Below are 26,279 nucleotides of genomic sequence, written 5' to 3'. Positions count from 1 at the left end.
AATGTGGCAGCGCTGGTTGCGATGCAGTGAACAGCCGTTTGTCAGTAATTTGCTGTGGCCCGTCTCCGTGACACACTGAACAATGGAGATGTAAGACACTGAATTTCAACTAAACTGTCTTGTGATCTTGTGATGGGATCAGACCAGCCGCGTCAGCATGTTCACGTTGCGACCCACGACTACTCAGTAGTCATTACTACATTATTACTTGACACCACACCAATCTTTAAACTATTCCTTCCATTTGATCTCAGCTCCACACCTGTAAAGTTTGTTAATGAATCTTGCACTGTTGTGCCGCAATGGTGTGAACAAAATCTGTTCATAGACGGACAGTCTTGTGACAATGTTTCACCATGACAATGACACATACAAGACTCACAATTTGAAAATGTTACCAACCGACACTGTCGGGGCCATTCACAAATGTAAATATGTTGCTGAGACTTGGGAGAGCAATTTTCAAAAGGCCACTAACCTTGTTCACTATTGAATTCTGTGAAATTCAGTCATATAATTATTTACACATTCCCGTGACAACACTGCAGCTTATACTGTATACAGCATATCCAACACTCTACACACATCATACCTTTCTGAAATCCCTGAGAAGAAAGAATGTAGATATCATACCCAGAGGAGACATGTCATACATATTATTGTTCTTTGTGCAAAAAATACAATTCTGCCAAAATGTGACAATCTGAGACAGGTCCCTTTGTGATCTGGGACACTTGTATTAGGCTTGAAAAAAGCCTTAATCACCTTACTTTATGCATGCTGAGCTCATTGTCACCGTTTGTTTAAAAGCATTAAATGACAAGGACAGAAAGCTGAATTAGAAAAATGTATAATTCAACTTAATGAATTCACATAAACATATACATTTAAAACAGTATTTTTTTCATTAAGGACAAGATAGAGTACATATAACAATCATCAAGCGTACTTTATTTAAATTCATTTAGAACATGAATTTAACATTTCACAACATTTCAAAATATATCTATCAACCAATAGCAAGCAACAGTTAGAAGAACTGATTATTAATTAAATTATTCATTAAATTCTCCATTCTGTTGAAGTTGTACACCCTTTTGAAAGAATAAAACAGCATGATTAATTAGTTTTTTTCATTTAAACTCTCTCATTATGTATTTTCTTTTACACAATAAGACAATCAACTGTAATTTTCCTCAAATAATAACTCTCAGTTTGATTTGATGACAATAATTACACTGCTAATAATGTTTGGAGAGGAAATAAGAGTTTGGCTCTTTTGGGCTCCAAAGTAGTCCATGTATGTGATATGTGTGTAGAATGAGGGCTGAATGAACCATGCTGTCCCACATTGTTAGACTAAAACACATTTTCAACATTTCAATGAATATTTTTTCACAAACATAATTTGATGAAAAAAAAGGAAACATTTTCTTATTTAATACAGATGTATTTTCTTAACATTAATCTTACCCTTGTAATGTTTGAGAAGAGAATATAAATGCTACAGGAACAAGCGCGGACTTCATTTCCCAGCAGCCATTGCGCTTGGACGACTAAAATGCATCCCTGAACAGGGTGAAGCTCCATTTCCGACTAAAACATGTAACTTATCCTGTGGGTGGCTTTTAACCGAGCCAGTTGGAGAGAATTCTGTGTGAACGCGTGTTGTCGGAGGTTGTCGCAGCGCTACGTGTTGTCTTCAGCGTCGTGTTTTAAGCTAGCTCAGCTCAGTGCTAGGTCCTGACCGGCCCCTGCCTCCATCCTCCCGCTGGACGCGGAACTGAACCTCTGAGTGAAACATGTCTGTGTCGAGCGGCTCCTACAAACCTGTGAGCCATGTCATTTTCGACATGGATGGATTGCTTTTAGGTCTTGACATTACTTTTGTGTGTTCTGCCTGTTTTCTTTCATTGTCTCATACGAGGTTGCACCCATGCTAAAGCTACGTTGATACAGAATCTCATTCATTCACTCCGTGGGCTAGTCGTGCACAGTTAGAAGGTGGCATGACGAACTCCATGGGAAAAAATAAATAAATTATGATTTCTTTGCACACAACTACAATTTCGAATCACGTCGAGCATCAACTAATATAGTTCTTATAACGGTATCATCTGGAGGTGAATTCGGCTTATATTTAAAATGGCTATCGGTGCATTTAATGTCAGAAATCAGATGTTTAGTGTGTTAAGTTACTTTACGAATTTTCAAGCCAAAAGTTTCACTGACAACTTATTTATTAATCAGGTGTGCACAATTAAAGGGTTGAACAGCATAAAAATGAATTATATTTTACTGATGATAAGCTTGATACTAATGCACCATTAGGACTGACTTGTCTGTGAAATGATACAACTTGGCTATCATTTAATGTATAAATGAATTTTGAATACTGCTGTCTATATATGAAGATGCTGCACTTTTGACATCTGACTTTTACAGTTTGAGGTCAAACTCAGCTGTTATCTGTCTCGTCTGCTCATTTACAATTCATATTAGATCCCACATTAATGAATGAATCTGCGTTTAATTGAACGCTATTCAATTCCTTTTTGTATTCTCACTTTAGACACAGAGCGACTCTACACTGTGTCCTTCCAGGAAGTTTGTGACCGCTTTGGAAAGCGGTACACGTGGGACGTGAAGTCGTCAGTGATGGGTAAAAGTGCTGTGGCTGCTTGCCAGATTATTCGGGACTCTCTGCAGCTTCCCATGACAGCTGAGGAACTACTGGCTGAAACCAGACAAATACAAGAAAAGATCTTTCCCTCTGCCAAACTCATGCCAGGTACGCCACTCCTCCTGACATGACATTCAGCACCACATTTAGGCCACTCACAAAAGAATTAGACTAAAAGATGAAGAATCAGTGAAATGCAGCTCAAGAGCAGCCTAACATTAGCTCTTATATGGGCTGTTGTCTTTATTCTACAGGTAGGAGCGATGCTTCTTCTGCCTGTGTGCCTGTGTATGCAGCCATGCAACTTTTGGGACGTGTGCATACACATTTTGCTCTGATATTCGGTGCTACAGTTGCGCTTTACAGTTTCTTTCTGATGATTAATTTTTACTGGAAAAAGTAAAAAAAAAAAAACAAAAAAAAAAAACAATAACCAAGTCGAATAGGTCTCCGCTGTGACAAATTGTTTCTGACAGTTAAGGTTTCGGTTTTATATGTGGTGAGTCATGGCCTAATGTCTGAGCAAGGTTATTTTAATCCTGTGTGCTACTTTATCTCAAGGTGTAATTAGTCTAATTATTTTAAAGACCTGCTGTTGCTGTAATGAAGAAACACTGGAAATTGGCTCTTAAAGTGAAGTACTCAATAATGTGTCCATTGTGTTACATAAGGATGGTGATTCAGTAGGTGCAGCAGTCACGCATAACCTCATTAATCAATTAATGCCTGGATTTCATCCTTTAAATATCATGTCGTACTTGAATTGTAACGGAAAGCATTGAGCAAAGAGCAAGTGTTCACTGTTGAGAATGTCACATGCAGTGCATGCTGGTACATCCAGGCTAGGGTTGAGCTGATAGACCAGACATATTCAGGCGGTGGCCAGTGGGCCAAATGCGCCCCTTAAGAATTTTGCTATTTGTGCCAGTCCCAGCTGACCTTGGATAAGTCACCAGTTCATCACAGGGCTGACATATATGTACAAACCACCATTCACGCTCACATTCACACCTACGGACAATTTAGATCAACTCATAATGCCGTTTTTGCATGATTGTGGGAGCAACCCACGCAGACACAGGGAGAACATGCAAACTCCGCACAAGAAGGCTCTGCCAGGTCTGGAACCCAGGAACTTCTTGCTGTGGGGCAACAGTATAAATAAAAATACTTTGCATATATGTTCTGTGTGTGTAGCGTGAAGCAGCTCCCACTTACATTTCATTGTGAAACCCTGTGTTGCAAAATGACCAACGGATAAGCTTAATTCCTTCATGTAGACTGGTGGCTGTGACACAAGCAGCATTGTTTAAACATGTGTGTGGAAAAAATATATATATCTATATATATATATATATATGTATATATATATATATATATATATATATATATATATATATATATATATATATATATATATATATATATATGTATATATATATATATTATAGGATTCAGAAATGTAATGAAGTGGTAGCATGGAGGAGCGATATCTACAAAGAGATCTGTTCAGTGACCATGTTCTCTTCAGGTTAAAGGAGTGTGTTCATTGAGGGAGTTTTTATTGCAGGTTTTATGGACTGACATCCTTGACTCTGTAGATTAAAATCCTCCCACAGCTCTGCTCGGCCATCTGGTCACCATTGAAATTAAAAGTAAGAATGAAAATATAAAACATATGTAATGTCTGGGAAGGAGCTCCATATCTACAGGGGGTTTATTTCAAACATCAGCCTTGCATTGTGAAAAAACTGATACTTAATATAGTCTTAATATAAACTCAGTATAAACCTTAAGTCTCATTTTAGTATGGTCATGTGTACCACTAGGTGTGGAGAAACTGGTCCACCATCTGAAGAAGCACAATATCCCCATTGCTGTGGCAACCAGTTCTGCCGGTGTGACGTTCAAGCTGAAGACGAGCCAACACGAAGACTTCTTCAGTCTTTTTGACCACATCGTTCTGGGTGATGATCCCGATGTGAAGAACAGCAAACCTCAACCTGACTCCTTCCTGGTTTGTGCCAGCAGATTCAGCCCTCCAGTCTCTCCAGAGAAGGTAAGCACTAAGATTACAGATGTACCATCGATGAAGTCATGCTTGTTCACATAAATATAGGCTCTGATTGGTCAACCCACTTTGCTAGGTTTATTTCAAATGCTGTATAAATGCGTTTAATCTCAATGGAAAGCTGTGAGCGGAGGTGACTACAGGCAGATTTGGTTGAAGCAGTTCAAACAGGAATGGCACTCAGGAGAGCGAATACCTCCCCTTTAATTCAATCAATCTAATCCTATTTAGAACCTCCCATAACCGCTTAACCATAATTTCAGTTCACCAGATCTAGCATCCACATCAAGTTGTACTCAAATATATGAAAAATATCTATTTCGTAGTGTTTGATTATTAGAAGTGCTGTAGTGAGAGAGAACAAGAACGTAGTTACAGAGGTAGCTTTGTATTTAAACAAAGGAAAATAATATTATGTAGTATAACCATAACCCATGCACTCTGCTGTACAAAGCATTGTAGATTTAAGAGCTTGTGATGTGCACCTGAATGCACCATGAGTGTCAAACTCACTCACAGTGTCAATGAAAACTGAACATTGTTATCGCTGTAAAGGCTGAATATGTGGCTGAGCTGCTGTATGGGGTTACATTTGATTTTACAAATGTACCTAAGTGGCCACTCAGTATCTGCTTTTTTTTATTTACATCTATAATTTATTTATTAGATAAATGCCCTGCCATTGCAAGCTTTTGCCTGGCAGCAGCTCTGAGCCTATATGTAATAATGGGTGGAGTTGTGGGTCAGTGATTGATTTAGAGAAAACTAGGAATACATGATATGGGTTTCTATCAGCTGATACTGATAAGGTAACCTATAATTTCACAGTTATGTAATTTAAAAAAAGTTCAGAACAGTCATTGCACACCTGAAGGTCGGAAGGTGGGTAAGATGTAGTGAGCAGTTGGGTAATTAAATTTCAGTATATTATATTATTAAGATATTAAGACTTTTTCCCTCCTCTCTGAACCTTTGAAGAACATGTCCTACAAATTTCTATCATGTTGTCCTCCTTTGAAACTGTAAAAAAACATCTCGTCTCTGTGTTCTCTGGCCGAGTGAAGGCCGACTTTCAAGCTACAAACAGCCACCTGCTGTGTCCATTAAAGCAATTTGGTAAAATATTATCGTCTGTATTTATCGTCTACAGTTTAACTGATACTGATAAATAGCTGATAATATAAATTTCCCAATATCAGGCTGATAATTAAGCTGTCTGGTCGTGCATCCCGAGATAACAGTGGGTAACAGATTTCTCGACTGGACCTATTCAGTAGTCCGGTCCAGAGAGCCCTTACATTTTTGGTCTTAACTGAATTTTTTATTTATTTTTATTTTTTTTGCCGCATAGAAGATCGCAAGAAAAAATGTGTGGTGATAGCTAAATGAAATGATTTTTTTCAGACCGGGTATAGATCATGCGTTGATAATATGATCAGAGCTTAGATGTGACACAAAATGTGTTTCAGCACACGGAGCAGATGTAGAACTATATGACAGCAGCATGTCAGGCAGTTCGTCTTCCGTCGATCTAGTCGTATTTAGCTGCCTGTATGTCAGCCAATAGCTTTTTATTTGCAGCTAATGTGTTCCATTTGCAATAATGCAGACAGGGCCTGATGTCAGCCGCTCTCTGCACTGACAGACACACACTTCTACTCTGGCACTTTGATCAAAAGTGGTGTGCTTTCAGGGTTCACGGGCTGTTTAAGATATATATTTTCAGACTCTCTGGAAGCCGTTTGCTGTGTTGAGTCAGTCTAAAATAGCTGCCAAATATCTCACTAAAAGACACCAAATAACTGTGTGAGGTCTGACCTACTTTCATGAAAACACTCGCACTGTAAAGCATATGTTAAAAATGGTGGTATTTTGCAAATTTGAACAAATCTACTGTTGATCATTGTTCAGTGCATGAACTAATAATTCAGTATGTAATTTATGTCACGCTTGGATTTACATTAAATTCTGTTTAAAACTCTTAATTGTGTACAGTCATTCTTGAAATATACTGTATGTGATACGCATTGTCACCTATAAATCATAATCTTTTTCCGTTAATGATTTATTGTTTGATTGATAATAGTGAAAGTGATCAGGGTTCATAGGGATCATGTTCCAGGAGTTATAGAAGCTGTTGACAAAGCTGTTGTAAGAGCAGGACAATGAGGACTGCTGTGGACTGGTGTCCATTTCTTTTAGAAGTTGGAGATCACAGTTAAAATGTTCCAAAAAGGACTTTAAATCAGCAGTAGAAAAAACTCTGAATTAAATACTGATTGCACATTGTAATGGCTGCAGAAAAATGACACCATCTGCGTACATACAGCATTAGTTCCCATTACACAACCAAACAGGAAGAGGAGCCAGTGGAGCCAGTTTGTGCCACTCATTCAGAGCAACTAAAAACTTAAGATAGCACTTAACACAAAACATTATTCCTCTTCTGTGGCAGTAAACACAACACATCAGCAACAAGAATATGGACTAGCCAGCCAGTGGGAGAAAATATGGCTAGCTAGCGTCGGTCACGCATCCCCCCAGAGAAAAATAATGTCCGTAAAAAATTTGTTGGTCCATTTTAATGCCAGTATTCCATCATATACACTAAAATGTACAGGCATCGCAACTCGTTTATTGAAACTATTTTATTGGAATGAAAAGTTAATATAATAAAGTAGCCATGGTAATAGTCTTTTTTTATTGAAGTGACAATATTCTATCACGGTATTACAAAAAAAAAGGGATACTCAAATATGAGTCTTTTTCACTCTATTTGCAATGTTAGGCAACGTTTCTTAAGAGAGAAAAAATATTTTTAAAATCTGTGTTTATTGGCTTCAAATAGCAATAAAAATGAGGTAAAGGCCTTCATGTGATATGAGGGGCGCAGGCTGCCCGATAATGTCGGTTAATAAGTAAATGAAATGTGATTCATTCTCAGAGTTAGTAAAGGGGTAGGATTAGGCATTTCAACAGATATTATTTATGGAACACCCAAAGTATATTTATGTATTTTATGTACAATACTCAGTGTACCACGGGGCTTGTTGATCAAGTACATTTACATATGGCACCAACAGACACACATACTGGCGAGGATCATGTTCGAGAGGAAAACAGTAGTTATTGGATGTAACTATAGTTCTATGATTACATGTTAAGCCTTTTACCTAACTGTTTAGTTATCAGCCACATTATTTTTATTATGCTAAACCAATTATGATGTATTGCATAATGCCATGTCGTAGCAGAATGTGACACTGGTGACGATGATGAAACCAGTATACCGCCCCCCCATAGCCTGTCATTATAATAAGGTTATCAAGTTATTGTGTGGCATATAGACAAGCTATCAAAAAGGTGTAGTTATCATGACAGGCATACATCTCATACAGATATACTGAGGAGGGAGTGTTCCAGCTGAATTGGAGGGTGAACTTTAAAGAGCAACATAAAAGCAGCTAATAATTATATATTTGCTGACCGCTAGTGAGGTCTTACCTTGCTGAAGTGATGCAGAAGTGTACTCACATCACTGCAGGGTGTGCAACAAAACACACTCCTGATTAAAACCCACCAGTGATGCTGGGTGTGGGCAGGGGTAAAACTGTAACCATCACTGTTCAGTCTGGTGTTAGGTTACACTATAAGGGCTTGACCCAATCTATACTTGAATGAATGTATTCAGATTTTGTTCTGTCAGTCAGTGTGCTTGGAACCCGAGACTTGAAGGTTTCGTGCCCTTGTTGAAGCATTACCTTTAACTAGCACATGCTCTATTCACTTTTGTTCAGGACGGCCATTCACAAAGATTGAATTGGCAGCATGCCCTTGGAACTTGAAACTTGTTAAAAGAGAGAAATAACTGGATTTTTTAAAACATGAAAAGGATCTCTTATATGGTGTTCTTCTTATTAACAGCTACCCACTCCCAATAGTCATTGCATTCAATATGAATGCAAATTAACTGAATGTATAAAAGGTATTGCTTTGTGTCTATAAGCCCTTGACATTCTGTTATTTACAACATCTTATCTGAACTTGCATGAAGCAGTGTCAGCTAACAAAGCATTTTAGCTAACAGAACAAATATATAAAGACTAGGCATCATGTCATGATTATCCGGTCCAAAATAATTGCAATTCACGATATGATCCTAATATTTATCAATATATGGTTAAAACTCTTAAATGACATCATCTCATCAGCTTTTTTTATGAAAAACAAATTAAATTGAATAGGGAAATGAAAAATCATTCGATTGCATGGAACTTTTAACTATTTATGTGACTGCAAGTTTGACAAAAGTATGATTGCTTGTGCATCCTCCAGGGTTGCAAGACCCACGGATCAGACCTATTTTGGCATGTCCCACGTATTCAGGCGTAAACAGCCAGTTCAGAGTCACTTTTCAAGTACCCTGGCATAAGCATTCCCTCAACAGTTGGAGCACACTTTCTTGTCCCCTTTTTAAAAAAAGGGAACCATCACCACCTCAGCCAGTCCACAGGAACTGTCAGTACAGAGGTGTGTCTACCAGGATAGCCACACCATGTCCAGACTCCTCAGCATCTCAGGGCATATTTAACCTTTTTGACAACCGGAATGACCTCCACTGGAAAATTTATAAGGCCCTCTCCGAGCCTTCCAATGGGGGATTTGTCAGTCAGTCTAGAGTGTATGGTCTCTATCATAATTCCAATTTCCTAATATACACCATAGAGCCTAATTAGAGTGCAATTTGTTTTACCAAAAAAAGTGCCAAATAGATGAGTCCACAGTTAGTAAGTGAATATTACATGTTCTTCTACACAGCATGTACTGCAAGCTAAGTTTGCACTACATGCCAAGTTTGGTGAGGTAGTAGCAGTAGTGGTGGTAGTAAGTCCAGGGCTTTCTCAAGGATGTAACGAGGCACTAGAGAAAGATGGGCAGGATTAACTTGGCAATGCACTGTGCAAACGCTAGCCTCAATATCATCCAAAGTACCGTTAAAAGCAGGAGTCTCCCCATCACACGATATATCCTCAAAACCCACATCCACATCAGGGTCGCCGACAGTTGCCAGTGTCCTTTCTCCCGTTACTTTGTCCATGCTTTCCTAAAGTGGGAAGTTGGTGGGGTTGGATCCACTTTTGTTTTCTCAAGACATCTTGCATGGTGTGCCTTGCTATTTCTTATTTTCCTACCTTCCATCTGTCCAAAAGGATTGGTTCTTCAAGAGTTTGTATCAAAAACAAAACTCTGCCTGGAAGCCAACACATTTTGGAAGTGGAAAGTGTACGTCCCCATGCATTTAAGTCAAGTTCAAGGGTATGAACAAAAAGAACACAGCCAGGTTAAAATGTTTTTATGGTACGGTTTTTCTTTTGATCGGTTTATGAAAAGGTTTAAACTACTCCTCTGCAGTTTGGGCCTGTTTATTCTGACCGAGGTGTTTATATTAAGCATTTTTTATTCTGTTTGGGCTTTAAACTATTTATATTCTAAATATTAGGCTCCACAGAAAGGCAGCCAATGTTTATTAATCTCTTGCCACAAATAACATGGCTATAAGAAATAGTGTCAAATCCATAAAGTTATTACTTAAATTTTGATATCTGATCAAAAAATTATCTAATCAGCCACATGTTGCCAACCCTTAATACATGATATATATTTTGATTGTGCTGCTACCTAAGTAAGAGCATAGTTTTATGTGGTAAACTGGTCGTTTTTCCCCAAGATACAGTTACATCGGGTGTTCATCCTTCAGCAAATCCGCCATCACTGATATCATAAACCTTAACCTTATTAAAAAAAGAAATAGGGACCATATATTACATCTAACTATGAACACCCTGCACTTGCAAATGGCCTCTGTATAATACAAAAACCAAGGTGCAGTCTAAAAGAAATCATTCAAAAAATGAGCAATGATTGCATCTTCCTCATACTGCATTTGGATATTTACAGCCTAATTTAACAGGGAAATTTGAGGCATCCAATAGATATTTTCTCGCTATCTCCTCTCCGCTCACTTAAAAGGCTTTTTTTTTGCTGCAAATAGGTCTGCCTGTGGCACTGCACACCTGATTTTTTAATCTGGAGCCAGCCACAGTTAGGGCTGGCATTTTTCTTGATGAGATATGAAACTGAGGCTCAGAGGGGGAATCGACAGAGTGTTCAGTGGAATAACGAATGATGATGCGTCACTCCCTGGCTCCCACTCCGTGACAGAGGAGAGAAGGAGGGGTGAGCGGCAGAGACACAAGACAGAGGGAGCGAGAAGGAGAGCAGACAGAGGCAAAGCTTGAGGGAGGAGGGTGGAGAGGACGGGGTAAACAGGAGAAGCAGCCTTATGGTAATAACACACATCCAATTGTCAGTTCTTCCTGCCCTAATCTTAACTCTGAGGAAAAAACTACAGCGGCTTGTTTTTAGTCATGAAGAGACACGACAAACAGGCAGAAAGACAGATGGAAGTCCACACAGACTTTTCCGTACATTTCCAGAAATATGGCAACACATAAATGTTAGTAAAACATCGTATTGGCAGTAATGCAAGAATAACAAAAGGCCTTAAACCACATTAAAGCTTGCAATCATTATGCATTTTAAAAAAATACAGGTTATATATGTGTGGGAGTATCCCATACAGCCATCAACTGTCAGTGCCAGATGCTACAATAGCGTGTACCACACACACTTTAATAATTGTTAGCAAAGCCAAAGTCTGCATACTAATTACTCTGTTTCTGCTGTTTGTCTTTCTTGAGGGGGACAGCTGGCTAGCGTCAGAGACAGACTAAACAAGCAGATTCTGAACTACTGTTTGGTCAACATGCGTCGCTTCACCTGCTGCTACCGGATAGTACAGTGGAAACTGCTTATAGTGTACATGTCTCTCTGGTTTTCCCTTTTCTTTATTTATGAAGCAGTGTACCATTGAATTAACATTTATATATTTATTGTATGAGTACATAGACATTAAATGAACAGCTTTGCGATTTACAGAGTTTGATACTGTTTCAAAATACAGTATGCTTCCCCTAACAGAGGGCCTTCTGGAGAGGGCATTACATTTCTAAGCATCCTCAGTCCACTAGATGAGGGCGGCTTCAATCACAGATTCCTTCCCAGTGCATTTGAATTTCTGAGTACAATATAAACACAAGGTAGCCTTAGGAACACAAAGTCTCGCCACTCGATCTCCTGAGCTTGTTTTTCACAAGCTTTGTTTTAGACTGGGAGAAAATGACTTTCCTTTTTCCTTCATAATGTCAAAGTGCACGCAGCACCAGACTCAGGTAGCCAGCTGGAAGCAGACAAGTTACTGCAGGTAATGTTAAAAAAGAAAAAAAAAATGTTGTACGTGTGAAAGGACCCAAAGTGTACACTGTAGCGAATAATTTAAAAAGCAGCAGATTTTGTCTCAAGCTTTTTGATCCATATAAGTCATTGATCCACTGTATCCGTTTCCACTACACTACTACTCATTGATGAGTAGTGTAAGGTTTTTGTTAAGTGTGTCCCTGTTGGAGATGGTTATATTTTTGCCATTATACCTAAAGTCAGAACTGAAGAAGCCTCTTGGATTAGAGGTGAAACGTCTTCAAGAAACTCCAGTCCAGTTGCCTACGATACAGCACTTAGACTTACCCTGACCTGGATGACTGAGAACCTTCATCAACACTACGAACTGAATTTCACTAAAACCTGAATGAATTATATATTATGAGTGCCATTTGCTACATTCAAAAGAAAGATAAAGACAGCAGAAGGTTAATTGTATAACTGAGGAAACTACCATGACAATTCAATCAACATCTCCTTGTAATACGCAAAAATGGTGCAGCTTGGCTTAGGAGGTAGAGTGGGTCATTCACTAACCGGAGTGTCGTTGGCTCAATCCCAGAAGTACCCTTGGGCAAGAAACTGAACCCTAAGTTGCTCCCAGTGGCTGTTCCATAGTTGTGTGATTGGATGTGTGAATGGCTTAGCAGAGAAATATTGTGGGGCACTTTGGTTAGGAAGCGCTGTATCGCTCCTGATTAGCAGGTTGGCATCTTGCATGGCAGCCTCTGCCATCTGCGTCTGAATGTGTGTGTAAATGGGTGAATGTGATGAGTCTTGTAAAGTGCTTTGATTGATCAATGGACTGGAAAAGCACAGTATAAATGGGTCATTCCATATCAACTCACCTTGGATATACATTGTGAATGTATATTTACATGATTTTTTTTATCATAATTTCTTAATTATGGGTGAGTTGGCGTCTGATGACCCAAATGCAAGTCCATTTACCATTTACACATAAGCATTGTAATAAGTAAAGTGTTTTGTGTGGTAGAAATTCCGAGTATATTTTCAATGTAACCTTGACAGGCGAGCATCAAAGGCTTTTAACACATGACTGTTAAAGTGATACAACACGGGAAGGCTGTAGTGTTTCCTTTTCAGAATGATTCTATGAAAATGTCCCCTGCAGCAAAGCAGATATATTACATGATGTGATTTAATGTGATATTCAGAATGCCAGGGGCAGAGCAGAGAAAACCTCATGTCCCTCACAGTGAACACTGCAGTTCAGTGGCCTCACAGGTGAGTAATGTGGTGTCGGCGTTGCTGTCTGAGCTGACCAAAAGCGAAAGAAAAAGCGCTGCTCTCTTTTCCATGGAGAGCAGAGACATTTTTCACAACTCCAAAGTAACACTGTTGATGAGACAGGAGATTTTACCAAAGGTGTGCTCAGCAGCCTGAATAAGATTAATGAAACATGAAAGTGAGCTAGTTCATGCTCACACTGATAGGGAGGGAGAGGGGCAGACAGAACTAGTTCTTCCCCCGCCATTAATCATACAAGACATTACACCTGGGGAAGGCTTTATAATCCAGATATTCAAATCAGGTACAATTAAGACATGAACATTTCTATCTGAACATTAAATTGGCCCATTACTGGTCTGACAAAGCTTACTATATTCACCTCTTGCCTGCCTTCAGCAAATACACACCAGCCTATAGATTTGCAAATGTATATCTCTGAATTAAGTTTTTATGTGAAAATGTTAAATGTACTGTAGGGAAGTGGTTAAGGTCACTTTTTAAATGGTAAGTGCTCAATGTTTCTACACCGCGCTTTCCAAAGATCGTATTTAATCTCTACCTTTGCGGTGTATGTTCGTTGTGTTGCTGAGTCTACTCACACTTTATGTGCCTGCTGTCAGTGTGTCCTATGAACTCGCTCCTGTGGATTTTTTTTGGCTTTGGTTGGGATACAAGTTCCCTTCGGTGTCTGTGGTCCTGGCTCCGGAATAAGGCCAAGCGGGCTGCCATGAATTCTCCTGACTGCGGCCCACCTGTAACAAGCACCAATCTACACCTCAAACAAGTGTGTGTTGCAAATCGATACTCAACTCATGTCTGTGTAGGGAACCTGAGAGAAAGAGTTTCTAAAAGTCAGTGTGTTCAGCTCTCAGAACTTTTGTAACTTCTAACTGAATCTCTTTAGTTTCTCTCGTCCTGTTTGTTCTTTCAAACATCTGCTGTGTTTTACTGTTTCATCGGGTTCACTTTCAGGTGTTTTAGCTGTCATGTTTACTGCAGGTGAAAACACATCATTTCCTGTAATGCTTTCTTCTTCAAAAGCTTTTAAATGATTCAATAACGGGGGGCTCAATTGTGAACAAGTTATAGCAAATTAAATGTGTTTGTAACCAAATTAGCGGAGCCACTTTATTAGGGGTGAATCGAGACAAGCGCATGATTAGTTAAAGACACACTTTCAAGCAGGTAGCAAAGTTGTGGTGGAAATGCAAATGCTGCACTGAGTCAAAAGGAGTAGAGCCAGGCCGGCAGTTGTATGTGGAAAAATGCCATTTGTCAGAACCCTTCAGTGCTCCTCTCTGTCTACACAGGATCCATGCAGACACAGTATTTACCTGTGTTTTGGTAGTGCTCCGAGCCCATCAGACAATAACTGTAGTTGTGTGTAACCCTAACCCTAACCCAGTCTCCTTTAATTTAATTAAGCCTAATCTAATTTCAAACTCAATAGCTTTGTATTACTCTAAATTTCAAACCACCCATAACTGCTAAACCATAATCTAAGCTCACCAGATGTAGGAGCCGCATCAAGTTGTACTACCTTAATTCAGCAGCCACAACCTCAAAAGCACGGACTCTTTTAGTTGTAAGCCTAGATCAAGGAACTACCAGCAAAGCCCTGATTGGACGACCTTAAAAACCTACAGGTGACGCAAGGCTACAGTAGATCTCTGATGTAGTTAGGTGCCCGACCATGCAAAACTTTGTAAGTCATCACAAGAACTTTAAATTTGATTTAACTACATGGCATATTCACCCATGGTAGAAGTACAAAAATCAAGGAAAAATGACAAAATAAACACAATCTGAGGAAGTCAACAGTACCAGGCAGACACAAGGCTCTGCTACTGAAACCACAAAGCTCAGTTCTCCCTTTTCTCATCTTTCTTGATTGGCGTCTTTGTTCTTTGCTCACTGCTCCTTTTAACTATCGATATGTTATTCTGTTTATACAACACAAAAAACATAAACTTCAAATAAATCAGTTCTATGAGAGGATTTTTCCAGAGGAACACCCACTAGATAAACCGGGATTCTTTTCAGATGTTCTGCAGATCTTGTTGGTTGGTCAGGCTCACCCTGCAAGGACCTTCTCTCCTCAGTTCCCAATTTAGGACTTGCTCTTAAGACATGAGACAGACATTCATGGATGTTAGTGAAGTCAAGGCAGCGCTATATTTTCCAATTTTACATTCTTGCTCACTCAGGCGTCATTTTGAATTGACATCCCATGTGTTCCATAGTTTTATTACCTGGGATTAGATGATGTTTAAAACAGATAATTCTCAGAAAATATAATTTACTGTTGTGACAGAGGCTGTGTTTCTTAGTAACACTGTCACTGTTCTCTTATTTTAATTAATGTCCTTCTAAAGGGCATGCCATGTAAAATGGTTATTATTATCTATTCAGTCACTTCAATTCCAGCACAAAATGTCACATGAAGCATATGCTGTAATCTGTCATGAAATAATACATTCCACGATTTAAAATTAGTAGAGAGGAGAGGGAAGTAATTTTATATTACCTGCACCATTGTCAAAAGAAATAACACATACTTAAGTCTAAAATAGCCAACGTAGCATAAACATTACTCCTGAGTTAATTACCATCCAGATATTCAATCTTTATACAAATATGAATAAAAATGAGGTAAAGGCCAACATGTGATTTGTTCCATGGATCAAACTTGATCCAACACGTCCCACAGATGGTCAGTCAGATTGGGATCTTGGGAATTTGGATGCCAGGGCAACACCTTGAGCTCTTTGTCATGTCCATTGAGCAGTTCCTGAGTGTGCATTGTCCTGCTGGGGGAGACACTTCCATTGGGGAGTGCTCTTGCCATGAGGGGGTGTACTTGGTCCACAATGGTATTTGGATGGGTGGTGCATGTCAAGTGGCATCCGCATTGATTCCAGGACCCAAGGATTCTCAGCAGAACGAAGATGCTCAATGTTACTCACATCACCTGTCAGTGGGTTTAATTTTGTGGCTGATCAGTGTATGTGGGTAAGTATTATAGTTAGTGTACCAGGGGGCTTGTCTTTAAAGCACATTTACATATGGCATCAATAGACACACATACTGGTGAGGATCACTGAGCACAAGTAGCTTCGTGTAATATTACCAACAGAGCCTCATCTGGCTTCCCACATCTCACCGACTACTGTGATTATTTAATCAAACGAGGGTTAACATTCATGCAATTTCTCTTAATTGTTCTTTTCTCCAACATTGCTCCATTGTGCTAGAATATTTTGGAAAATGTCAAAACTTACAAGTTCCAAGTTTGACCTCAATAGTACGTTGAAGTCAAATGGCACCCGTTGAAAAAGTAGTCTGAAGAAAAATGGTTTGCGCACACATATAAGAGTTTTCCAGTTGTTGTGGGGACATTTCCATCATAAATGAGACTAATCCACCGGGTGCTCACTTCCTCAGATGGTTGGAGTAGATGGAGACGTTTGTGTCAGTTCTTGCAGATGACTGCAGAGAAGTTGGGGTGCTCTGCTTGTATTGTCATGTTTGTGTTACCAAAGTCGGCATTACCGAGGAATAGAGTAATGACTGGATGTAACTTGGATTCTATGAGTATATGTTAAGCCCTTAAACTGCATGTTATCACAGCCACATTATTTTTATTATTATCTTGTCCAATAAAACTAGACTGTTTTATTACCCATTGAAGGTCTGCCTGAATGCAGATCCCTCAAAATATTATTGAATTCTAGGTGTCAGGTTGTTATATGGTATTACATTTCTGCATTTGCACAGAAAATACACAGAACACTGAATCTGAAAGGGGAGTGTTGAAAACTAAAGAGTAACAAAAACATGTTTTATACAAAATAATGATTTTCTTAATTAACAGATTTTGTTTTACTGGCTTATGTTGTTATGATAACACTTTAATTACAGACAATTTTTAAACCACACAGTTTGATGGAGGAGCAGTAAATTAAGGAAAGCTTACACTGGGAAATGAGAGAGTAAGGGTAGGTTCTCACACAGGGTGAGTAGAGGTGGTGAATTCCCTTTTGGCCACGGGAGCTTTGGATGTGCAGATAATGATACTGCAACAACACGGCAACTATGATTCACGACCTGCCCCATCCCCATACTTTTATTGGCTTTCATCCCTCTGAAACCATCAGGGCTTTACAAGGATTCACATAATAAGAATCAAGTCTCCGATCCAACATGAGGGAAAAAAACTCCAAGCTGCAGACTTTTAACCATTTATTTATCCTTTTAGCAATTTCATTTTTCTATACTTTAATACTTGATTGTGCCACATGCTGGCCTCGGTCATTCATAGAACAGCATCTGTTGTTGTATTGATGCAGGGTTCCTTAAAAGGTTTTCAGTGAATGCTCAAAGACAGTCCAGATAGGTTGCAAACAGTGCTCAGGCTGAGAGGCTTACTTGTGCTTTTTTATCTACTCTCTAAAACATTCAAGATGGTAAGCTTTTGGAATAAACTGACAAAATATTATGGGTCAGTTGATGGTTTAAAGTGTAGTGATGGCCAGGTTGATTTAAAACCACTTAGCCCACACTCTGTAGTGCTTCGCATTCCTCTTACCTAGTGTTGCGTATGACTTGATCAACTTACATGTGGATACACAGCTCTGTCCCTCCTCCCTGTTTGTATTTTCCTAGCTGGATACTTTATCACCAGAGACTTCAAATGTGAGGGTTAAGCCTGCTGCAGGGTCCTCCTCAGATCACAAGCAAAGCAAAGGGAGGCAGGAGATTTGCAGACACTCATTTTGACTCAATGGTACTTTTTTGATTAAGTCCTTGGGCTGTCCATGGGCTTTTCTTTGAGCCAATTGCAATCTCTTTACTCTCAGCAAAGCAGGAAGTTATCTCATAATGAAAAAGTACTCAGTAATAGCTGCCTCCATTGTGAACACATTGTGTCAGTCAGTAAATGTTATTTCTTTCTCACCGGTTTCACTAAAAGCCTTTTAAATACATTTTTAAAATGTGTGTCCTAATTTCACATGTCACTAATCGATTGTCACCCGTATTTAACTACATCACACCACCTTTTTCCACAGTGTGAAAATGCAGAGAAATGTAAATATATGGTAGACCCTCTGGAGTCTCGTGAGGTTTCCAGGTTTGGTACCAACATGCCTGTACATAGACCCATGTCAAAACTGGCACCCACTAATCAGGAAAATGATAATAGTTAAAAGAAATTAGAAGTCAGTGGATAAACTGATTAAACTCCCCCTAAAAGCACAAACTGTCATCTTTATAATTTGGTTTGTGTGTGTATTAAACAAATGAGATGCAACCTGCTAATCAATCCAATCTTTAGAGGTGGCTGTAGCTCAGGATGCAGAGCGGGTCATCCAGTAATCGGAAGGTTCGAATCCCTGACTCCCCTAGCGGCATGTCTAAGTATCCTTGAGCAAGATACTGAACCTGCTTGCTCCTGAGTAGGCACCTTGTATGGCAGCCTCTGCCATCAGTGTATGAATGTGTGTGTGAATGGGTGATGTGACAAGTGTTAAAGCGCTTCGAGCGGTCAGTAGACTGGAAAAGCACTATGTAAATGCAAGTCCATTTGTAGGTGTATGTTTGAACTTTGGACAGAGCCAGGCCAGCTGTTGACAAAGTTAATGTTAAACCAGGTTAACCACATCCTGATACCACCTCCATACTTGACACACAGAATGTAAATGGTATTGATCTTCTCATCTAACTCTTGGGAAGACATTAAAATGTGTACTTGAACTATTCCTTTAAAACATCTATAGAAACTGCTCAAGCACCTCCTGCAGCCCAATCTACTTCTCCACTGTTCATCTAAATGCTCAGGATATTCCGAACCAATATTTTAACCAAATATGGTTAAAGAAATCATATGTGGCAGTTTCTGCCTTGAAATGTCTGAGAAGTTCTAGACCTGTGTTATATTATTTGAGTTGTGTACATTACCCAAAATTTTCCCATGAATTTCAAGGTGCTACATAAATAAAGTTATTAAACGTTCGAACCGGTAATACGTCATTTTAATTTGGTCGCCTGTCGCTATAACCTCCTGGGAAACATATAAAATGCCATATGATTCATAAGAGAGTGAGGAAGAAGGTTGGCCAACATGCCTAAACATTACGTGAATAAAATTACGCAAATTAAATTCAGTACCTTATACGCAAACATTTCTGTTTGATTCCTAGCCAAGGTGTGAGTGTACGTAGCTATGCGCAAGGTGCATAAGAAAGGAACCAAAACTTTATCTTGGCCAAAAAAATACTAATCAAAGTCTCAATATTAATTTCGATGTTGTCTTTTATGCTTGCATCAAAACTTCCACCAAATGTCATACTGTTGGAAACATACTTTGTCGAGTGTTAGTTATATGTCTAGAAAGGAAATCCAAGCAATGCTTTCTTTTTCAGGAACGCCCTGATCACATTCACACATTCACAACTGGAAGTTAAACCAGTCTGATCTGATCTCCTTCGTTCACTTCTCTAACCTTTATGCCACCAATGCCCCATTTACGAAATGCACTCCTGCGCTTATAACCCAGTATGTTTATCCCAAAAAGAAATAAGGAAAAGTCAACATATCCTGAAAAGACCAACAGATGAAATATCTAACAATGGCCTGTAGTTACTATGCCAAGATCTGATGCCAGCAGCGGTGGCAGCATTTCAACACTGTGATGTTTTGCTGTGACAAGAGCCAGCCAGAGCTTGAAATCGCCACCTTCCCATGGAAGACGAGCTGTCTGCTCTGACCGATTGATCACCGCTGTCACAACCCCTCGCTGCCTCCGATGAGATGACATTGGGGGATGACAACATCTCATCGGAAGAAGTGCCTTTCTAGTCGGCCTAGTATTTCCCAAGCCCATAGGCGAGCAGGAAGAGACCCCCCAGTGGGGTCCTTGCACACACTATGTGCAGTTTGGCAGCCTCAAAGGCCCTGTTTAGTTGGATGAGTGTCGAGAACATATTCAAAATAGTCGTGGTCCATGCCCTGTCCATTCATACGATTCTATCTTTGCGACATGATGGGCTCCATTTCAGAGTCTGTGCTGTTTAGTACGACAACTCAGGACTGCAAAGGGAGTGGTAGCTGTGTGCACCTGATCTTTCATCCATTGGGCTCCACCCATAGAGTCCACTAGAGGACGGAGCCTGTGTCAGACAATATTACAACATGGAAACCCTAGTTGTATAAGCATAGACTGAGGCCTCTACCTATTACACCGCTTGCTGAAAGGGTCGTCGGATGGAAGACAGCGGGGATGCTGCCTTATGTACTGTGAGACACATTCTCAGTAGCCAAGCCCTGATTGGCTGACTATGCACATGCACATTTTCATTGTGTGTGTGTGATTGGAGGAGAGCTATACCCAAATAATCCAGTAGTCCAGCACTGCCTGTACTTATAGAACTTAGGTTACCATATCGTAACCTTCGTTCTTTGCCCTGAGGATTTGTGTGTCAGGTGTCAGTGAAAGCTATGAGCAGTGAACATTTCGACTGACTCAGGTTTTTTTTTTTACTTCTGATGTATCTTTCTCTTTGCTCTGGCCTTTGGGTAATGTCTTACTCCTTTATAAAGGTCAGTGGCTACTTGATTTGTCAAGCTAGTTATCAGTGTGGCAATAATATGCTCCATTTATAGCAGTTTCTTTTCATCAATCTGATGCGTTGTGTTGCTACCCAGCAAGACAGAGAAGACTCAGAATCTACCTTGAACAATATAGTCTTATATGTGACCTTTGAGATAAGATGTTAACCCGCACACATACGTGTACATGCACGATTCTTGTCCTCCATTGTAAGGGTCCGTCTGTCATCAACACTGGCTTTATTTCTGCTCTCCACACGGAGATGATGAAATGTTACACATCCCTCGCTCAAGCTGCCCCGGGCTCCAGGATCATTTAAAGGATGCAGTGGGCAATCTGTCACTGTCACTTATTCACTGAGCCACTGCTTGCAGGACACAAATGTATGTATCCACATACATGTACAATTTCCCCTTAATGTCATATATAATTGGAGTGTGTTCATATGTGTGTTTGACACATGGGAGCATCAGCTTGTTAGGGTTTCACATGATGCGTCAGCCATGCATGTCGGCTGTAAGGCTATAACTATATAAGCCTTAGTCTATTGCTACTGTTGTACTCTTTCTTCAATGGCTCTGCTGGGGAAAAAAAAGAGCAACATCTCAGAGTAAAGCACTTGATCCTTTTACACACAGTTAGCTAGTCAATCGTAAGAAACTTAGAAAGTCATGTATTCTATGAAATGTGTTCCACTGAGGCATGTAATATCTCTGTACAGTCTGCAAATACCTCAACCTGTTAGGGAAATGTAGCAGTAGCAGGAGAGAACACTTGTGTTGAAAAAGGTTTCTCCATACCTCTTAACAGCAGTTTGCACTGAAGCAGGTTTCTTAGTTAAAGGACAGCACTCTTCCCTTTTGTTGCCCTTGGGCTTATATCATATATACTGTAAATTGAGTTGTTCCTGCTCAGAAATTAATTTAGCTTGCTAGTTCTTGGGATTGTCAGGGTTCTTGTGCAAACACAAAAGCCGGTCAACCTGCTCTGTGGTGAGGCTGCTCTGATCTGTCACCAATCAGCAGAGGCGCTTGTTCCTGGTACACAAAAGTACTGTTTGGCTAGCTTGTTCACACGACTGTACTCATGATAATGTTCTTTCCACCGCTCCAACAGGCTTTCCGACACTAGCGAAGGAGCAGGTGTACTTTTGCACCTCCTACTTTGTACTGTAAAAGCCAAGGGATGGGAAACCAGAACCAATTATAGTTAAGAACCGGCTCCAAATTGTCTGATCCGTTAGAATCGTATGCCTCCAAGCCTATCAGTTCTTTATGTCAATGCCTGCAAGTTTTTCTGACAATTGCACGTTGCAGAAGAATGATCTCATACTCATGCATCTATGCTGCTGGAGATTTGGGGCTAGAAGGAGTTATCACAGAGAGGAAGGAACAGTACAAAGCATGCCTTAACCTAATGAAGAAAGATGCCAACACTGCTGGTTGTTATGTCTGTAAAATGTTAAAAGGGTTCAATTGAGGATGTAAACACCAACAATATACCTGGATCCACCCCAATCCTGATCCTAGGCATTGGCTTAGGACATCTCTACCATCATTTTCATAATTTTTAGATATGATAATTATGAGTGAAGAAGACTGCTACTTTAGTCAGACAGTTGACTCTGACAGTGTTGTGAGTGCCTTGTGTCAGGCTGTATTCACACTGGATTAGCTCCAATCTTGATCCTTTGAATTGGCTCAGGACATCTATAGAATCATCATCGCCATAATTGACACACACTACTATACAGTATGTGCCAGTGACAAAAATAACTAATGCAGTTAAATCTAACAATGTTGATATTTCCATGTGTAAGAGGGACTGCAGTGTCCCTGTACAGCCATTTTTAACATGTTTGGATTCCAAACCACTTGACCTCTGCTAACTAAGGTGACTAAAATTAACAATTGAAAATTGGATATTCGAGGTCACTGTTGTGCAATTTAATAAAAATCAGTGACTATGTCTTTTAATAATTCAATTCTGCACTGAAGTATTCAATGCTTTATCCTTGTGTTATCTGCAAGCTGCAGTTCTACTCCAGAGTCACCTCCACTGGGCATCCATGTGTAGAAGCATTGTTTCCCACAGAATCAGACTTTAATTGTGGCGGTGGCTGTCCAGCTGGGGTGCCATAGAGCATGTGCACTCGAGACTTCTGCCGACCAAGTCGGCTAACTTCCAGTTTAGCGTCGAGCTAACTTGAATGAGGATAAAATAATTTAATCTGGCGGCTCTTCTACGCTTTCCAAATTGTATTGGACCAAATTGCTCAAATTTTGACAGTGGGTGCGCTGTCTTGAGTGAGTGAGAACGCAACGTGCAGCTCCAAAAATAGAAAATCAATATGTGGCGGCCAATGTTGATATTGTGGCGGACTGCCACAAATAAATTATTGTGTGGGAAACACTGAGATGTGAAAATGAAAATATGGCAGCTACATCAAACAGTCCACCATGTCTTGAACTAAAGCCCAGTCCACCTAAACTGGTTAACAGACCTGAAGCTATGAGCCAAATATATAACCACAAAACTGGTTTAAACTCACATTGATAGCAACTAAAATAGCTTCTTTCTTTCCATGGCACCGTTGGTGAGGAAGTCAAAATGCCACTAAGCATCAATTTGTATTTGCACTCAGCTGACCATTTGAAGACAATAAGACATCATTGACCTTTAATGTACACCAAAGTCCTATTATTTGATTTATCTGCTCAACATTTTCACCATGCCAGATTCAATGCCAGTTGATACGTTTCTCCAGAAGGACATTGCATTGTACCGAGATGATCACTGTTAATCACTTCACCTGTCAGTGGTTTCAGTGTTATGGCTGATCAGTGCAGCTGATCATTGATACTTACAGTACACTAAATGCTGCACCCTAGTGATAGCAGTGCTATACTGTACTGATGACTACTGACAGAGCTTCAACTATAACTATAAACCTGTGTGTCTACTGTCGTTTGAATGTTCACTCATCTCTATAAATCAGCATCAGTGGAGAAAATGTACATAACTTAGCACCATGCAACCTGTCAGGATAAAATCCCATGTCTGATCCTTGCTTATAAAGAGATCATCTTTCTGATTATGAGCACTTGTGAACCCAGCTGAAATGTATCAGGACACCGCTCAATCAGGTTTATCTCATGGGCAGCCACTCATTGTAAAACTGTTCTTATTGAACTGCTGTCCTCAGCCAGCTGCAGTGTCTGCAGCCAAACAAAACCTGGATCTTCTCCAAATCACAGCACGCAGGCATCGGCTGCCGTCATCTGGCCACAACACACTCCTCTGAAGGACTTGACTGTGTATATGTGCGTGTGTGTTAGTGGGCCAATTGTGTTTGAGACAATAGCAAAGGTGTTTGTATGTATGTGCGTACACCAAAAATACACAGTTTACAGCTCTGGCTTCACCCTACATCCCCTTTGTCTTGTCTCATTCAGCAGCGCTGACTCGGGCACACAGTGAATCTAGATTCAGTTGGCTCTGATGAATCTTGCATGTGTTTGGGTGTATGCCTGAGGACAGGTTGTAAATCTTCCATGGCACCTTTTGAAGAGGGCAGTGGATGCTGCGTCTCCTCACAGTTTCACCCAGAGGGAAGTAAAGTCAGGACTGCATCCAGCATCGTTGGGATACTTTGACAGCTTCATGCATCTGACACTTAGTTAATTTACTATTATATAATGTGCACATTTCAACAGTGACAACTGCGAATGACAAAACTTGAATGTTTTTTTTTTTTTTATGCCAAGATACTGTGCCTTTTATCAACAACTGCTTTGATGCATTCATACCAAACAGCCATATTACACATGGCACTCGAGTGTGGCAGCAATGGGGGAATGATACTTTTATAATTTTTGCAAGATCAAGAGAAGCCTATGTTTTGAGCACAGGCACTTGACAGCTCATTTTAGAAAGCATCATACACAGTTCCCAGCGTTGGAAGTAAGAGGACACTTAGCTCACGTCTTAGCCATTGCTCTTAAAGAGGCTCCATGTGACAATTTGTAGTAATTTACAGGTATTAATTACTTTTCTATTGGCCATATGTGAGCGGATTGCGACATGAAAAATGAGACTTTCCCTGTCCCTCCTGGTTGCCTATTCAAGCCTTTGGACAAAATTGTTAGATGCTGCTGGACCGTGGATTTCTTTGTGAAGGACTAGAGGTGGATTTTCATCCCTAGGATGTGACTTTATGCACGCTCTCGAAGGCCTCGTCTCATTGCCTCGCTCTGCTCTGCTAACGGAGCACAACAAAGAAGTTCGACAGAGCCCCTTTAACCTGGTGTTTCACTTGGGGACCATTAATAAATGATTGTTTGAATGACACAAAACCAATGTTGTTTTCAACCTTTGTGCTGGCATTCCCATATTAGTGAAAGTTATAAATAAAAAAATTATAGAAAATTGGTCCCATGTAGCACACCTATTTTAATTGATAGTGTAATCGATTTATTTACATAAATATTTGAATGACACTCGGCAGGTTTTATTAATGTTGTGTTTAGTCACGTTCACCGCCTTCCTCACTCTCTGACATGTCATTTGAGGAGTTCCCGGAAGATATATTGACAAACGCCCAAATGAAACACACCATTACCTTGTGAAAGTGTACTGATTTCTCCAACTTTGAACATTGTTGGACACGTTTCGGATAACATAAGTACACAACAAAATATGTAACCATAATAATATGGTCTAGCCGTTTTTAGACATTTTAATGTGGAAATGTCACATTTCATTATGCTTTTATTGATTCTATTTATTTTTCTATTTTAGCTATTAGTACATCTGTGTAAGCACCATTAAAGCTGAAAGGTTTTGGGGCAACATATGCTGCCATCAAGGTGACTTTTTTTCAGGGATGTCTGCTTATACAAGGAAAACATTGCAAAGCCACATTCTGCACATGGTGCAGAATAAAGAAATAATAAGAAAATGTAAAAAATGTGCAGCATTACATAAGCAAAAACAGTTCGGCTGATGAATATACTGAAAGTGAAAAAAACATCAAGAACACTGCTAATGTTTGACCTCCCAACAGCAATGGCATTTTTTGTTCTGTTTACTTCAGTGAGTGTACCTGCTCTGATGTGCTATGAATTTGGGTTATGAGGATTTATGTTTGCTTGAAAAAGTGGTTAAACTCTTCTCTCCCACCTTGTTGGTAAAGTGAGTTTCAGTGGATTTAGCTTGTTACATTTTTATGAGTCTTTGTTGCTCTGTTTAACAAGCAGAACACCTACTCTTTGTGTGACAGCTACTGTTGGGAAATGGTTTTGGGCCATAGTCAGCAGTTCTCA

General features: G+C 39.8%; 1 protein-coding gene across 1 annotated transcript in view; it reads left to right on the top strand.

The window, feature by feature from the left end:
• Positions 1-1,636: 1,636 nt before the first annotated feature.
• pudp (pseudouridine 5'-phosphatase) overlaps positions 1,637-26,279 on the top strand; it is a 40,602-nt gene continuing 15,959 nt past the window's right edge. Inside the window, exons 1-3 of the mRNA XM_073462416.1 lie at positions 1,637-1,872; positions 2,573-2,791; positions 4,513-4,742. Of these exons, the coding sequence (XP_073318517.1) occupies positions 1,803-1,872; positions 2,573-2,791; positions 4,513-4,742 (519 nt within the window). The 5' untranslated portion in view covers positions 1,637-1,802. The remainder of the gene's footprint in view (positions 1,873-2,572; positions 2,792-4,512; positions 4,743-26,279) is intronic.

Source organism: Pagrus major, chromosome 24, assembly GCF_040436345.1.
Source record: "Pagrus major chromosome 24, Pma_NU_1.0".
Lineage (NCBI taxonomy): Eukaryota > Metazoa > Chordata > Actinopteri > Spariformes > Sparidae > Pagrus > Pagrus major.
Note: the sequence above shows the minus strand (reverse complement) of the source record. Positions and strands in the feature narration are given on the sequence as shown.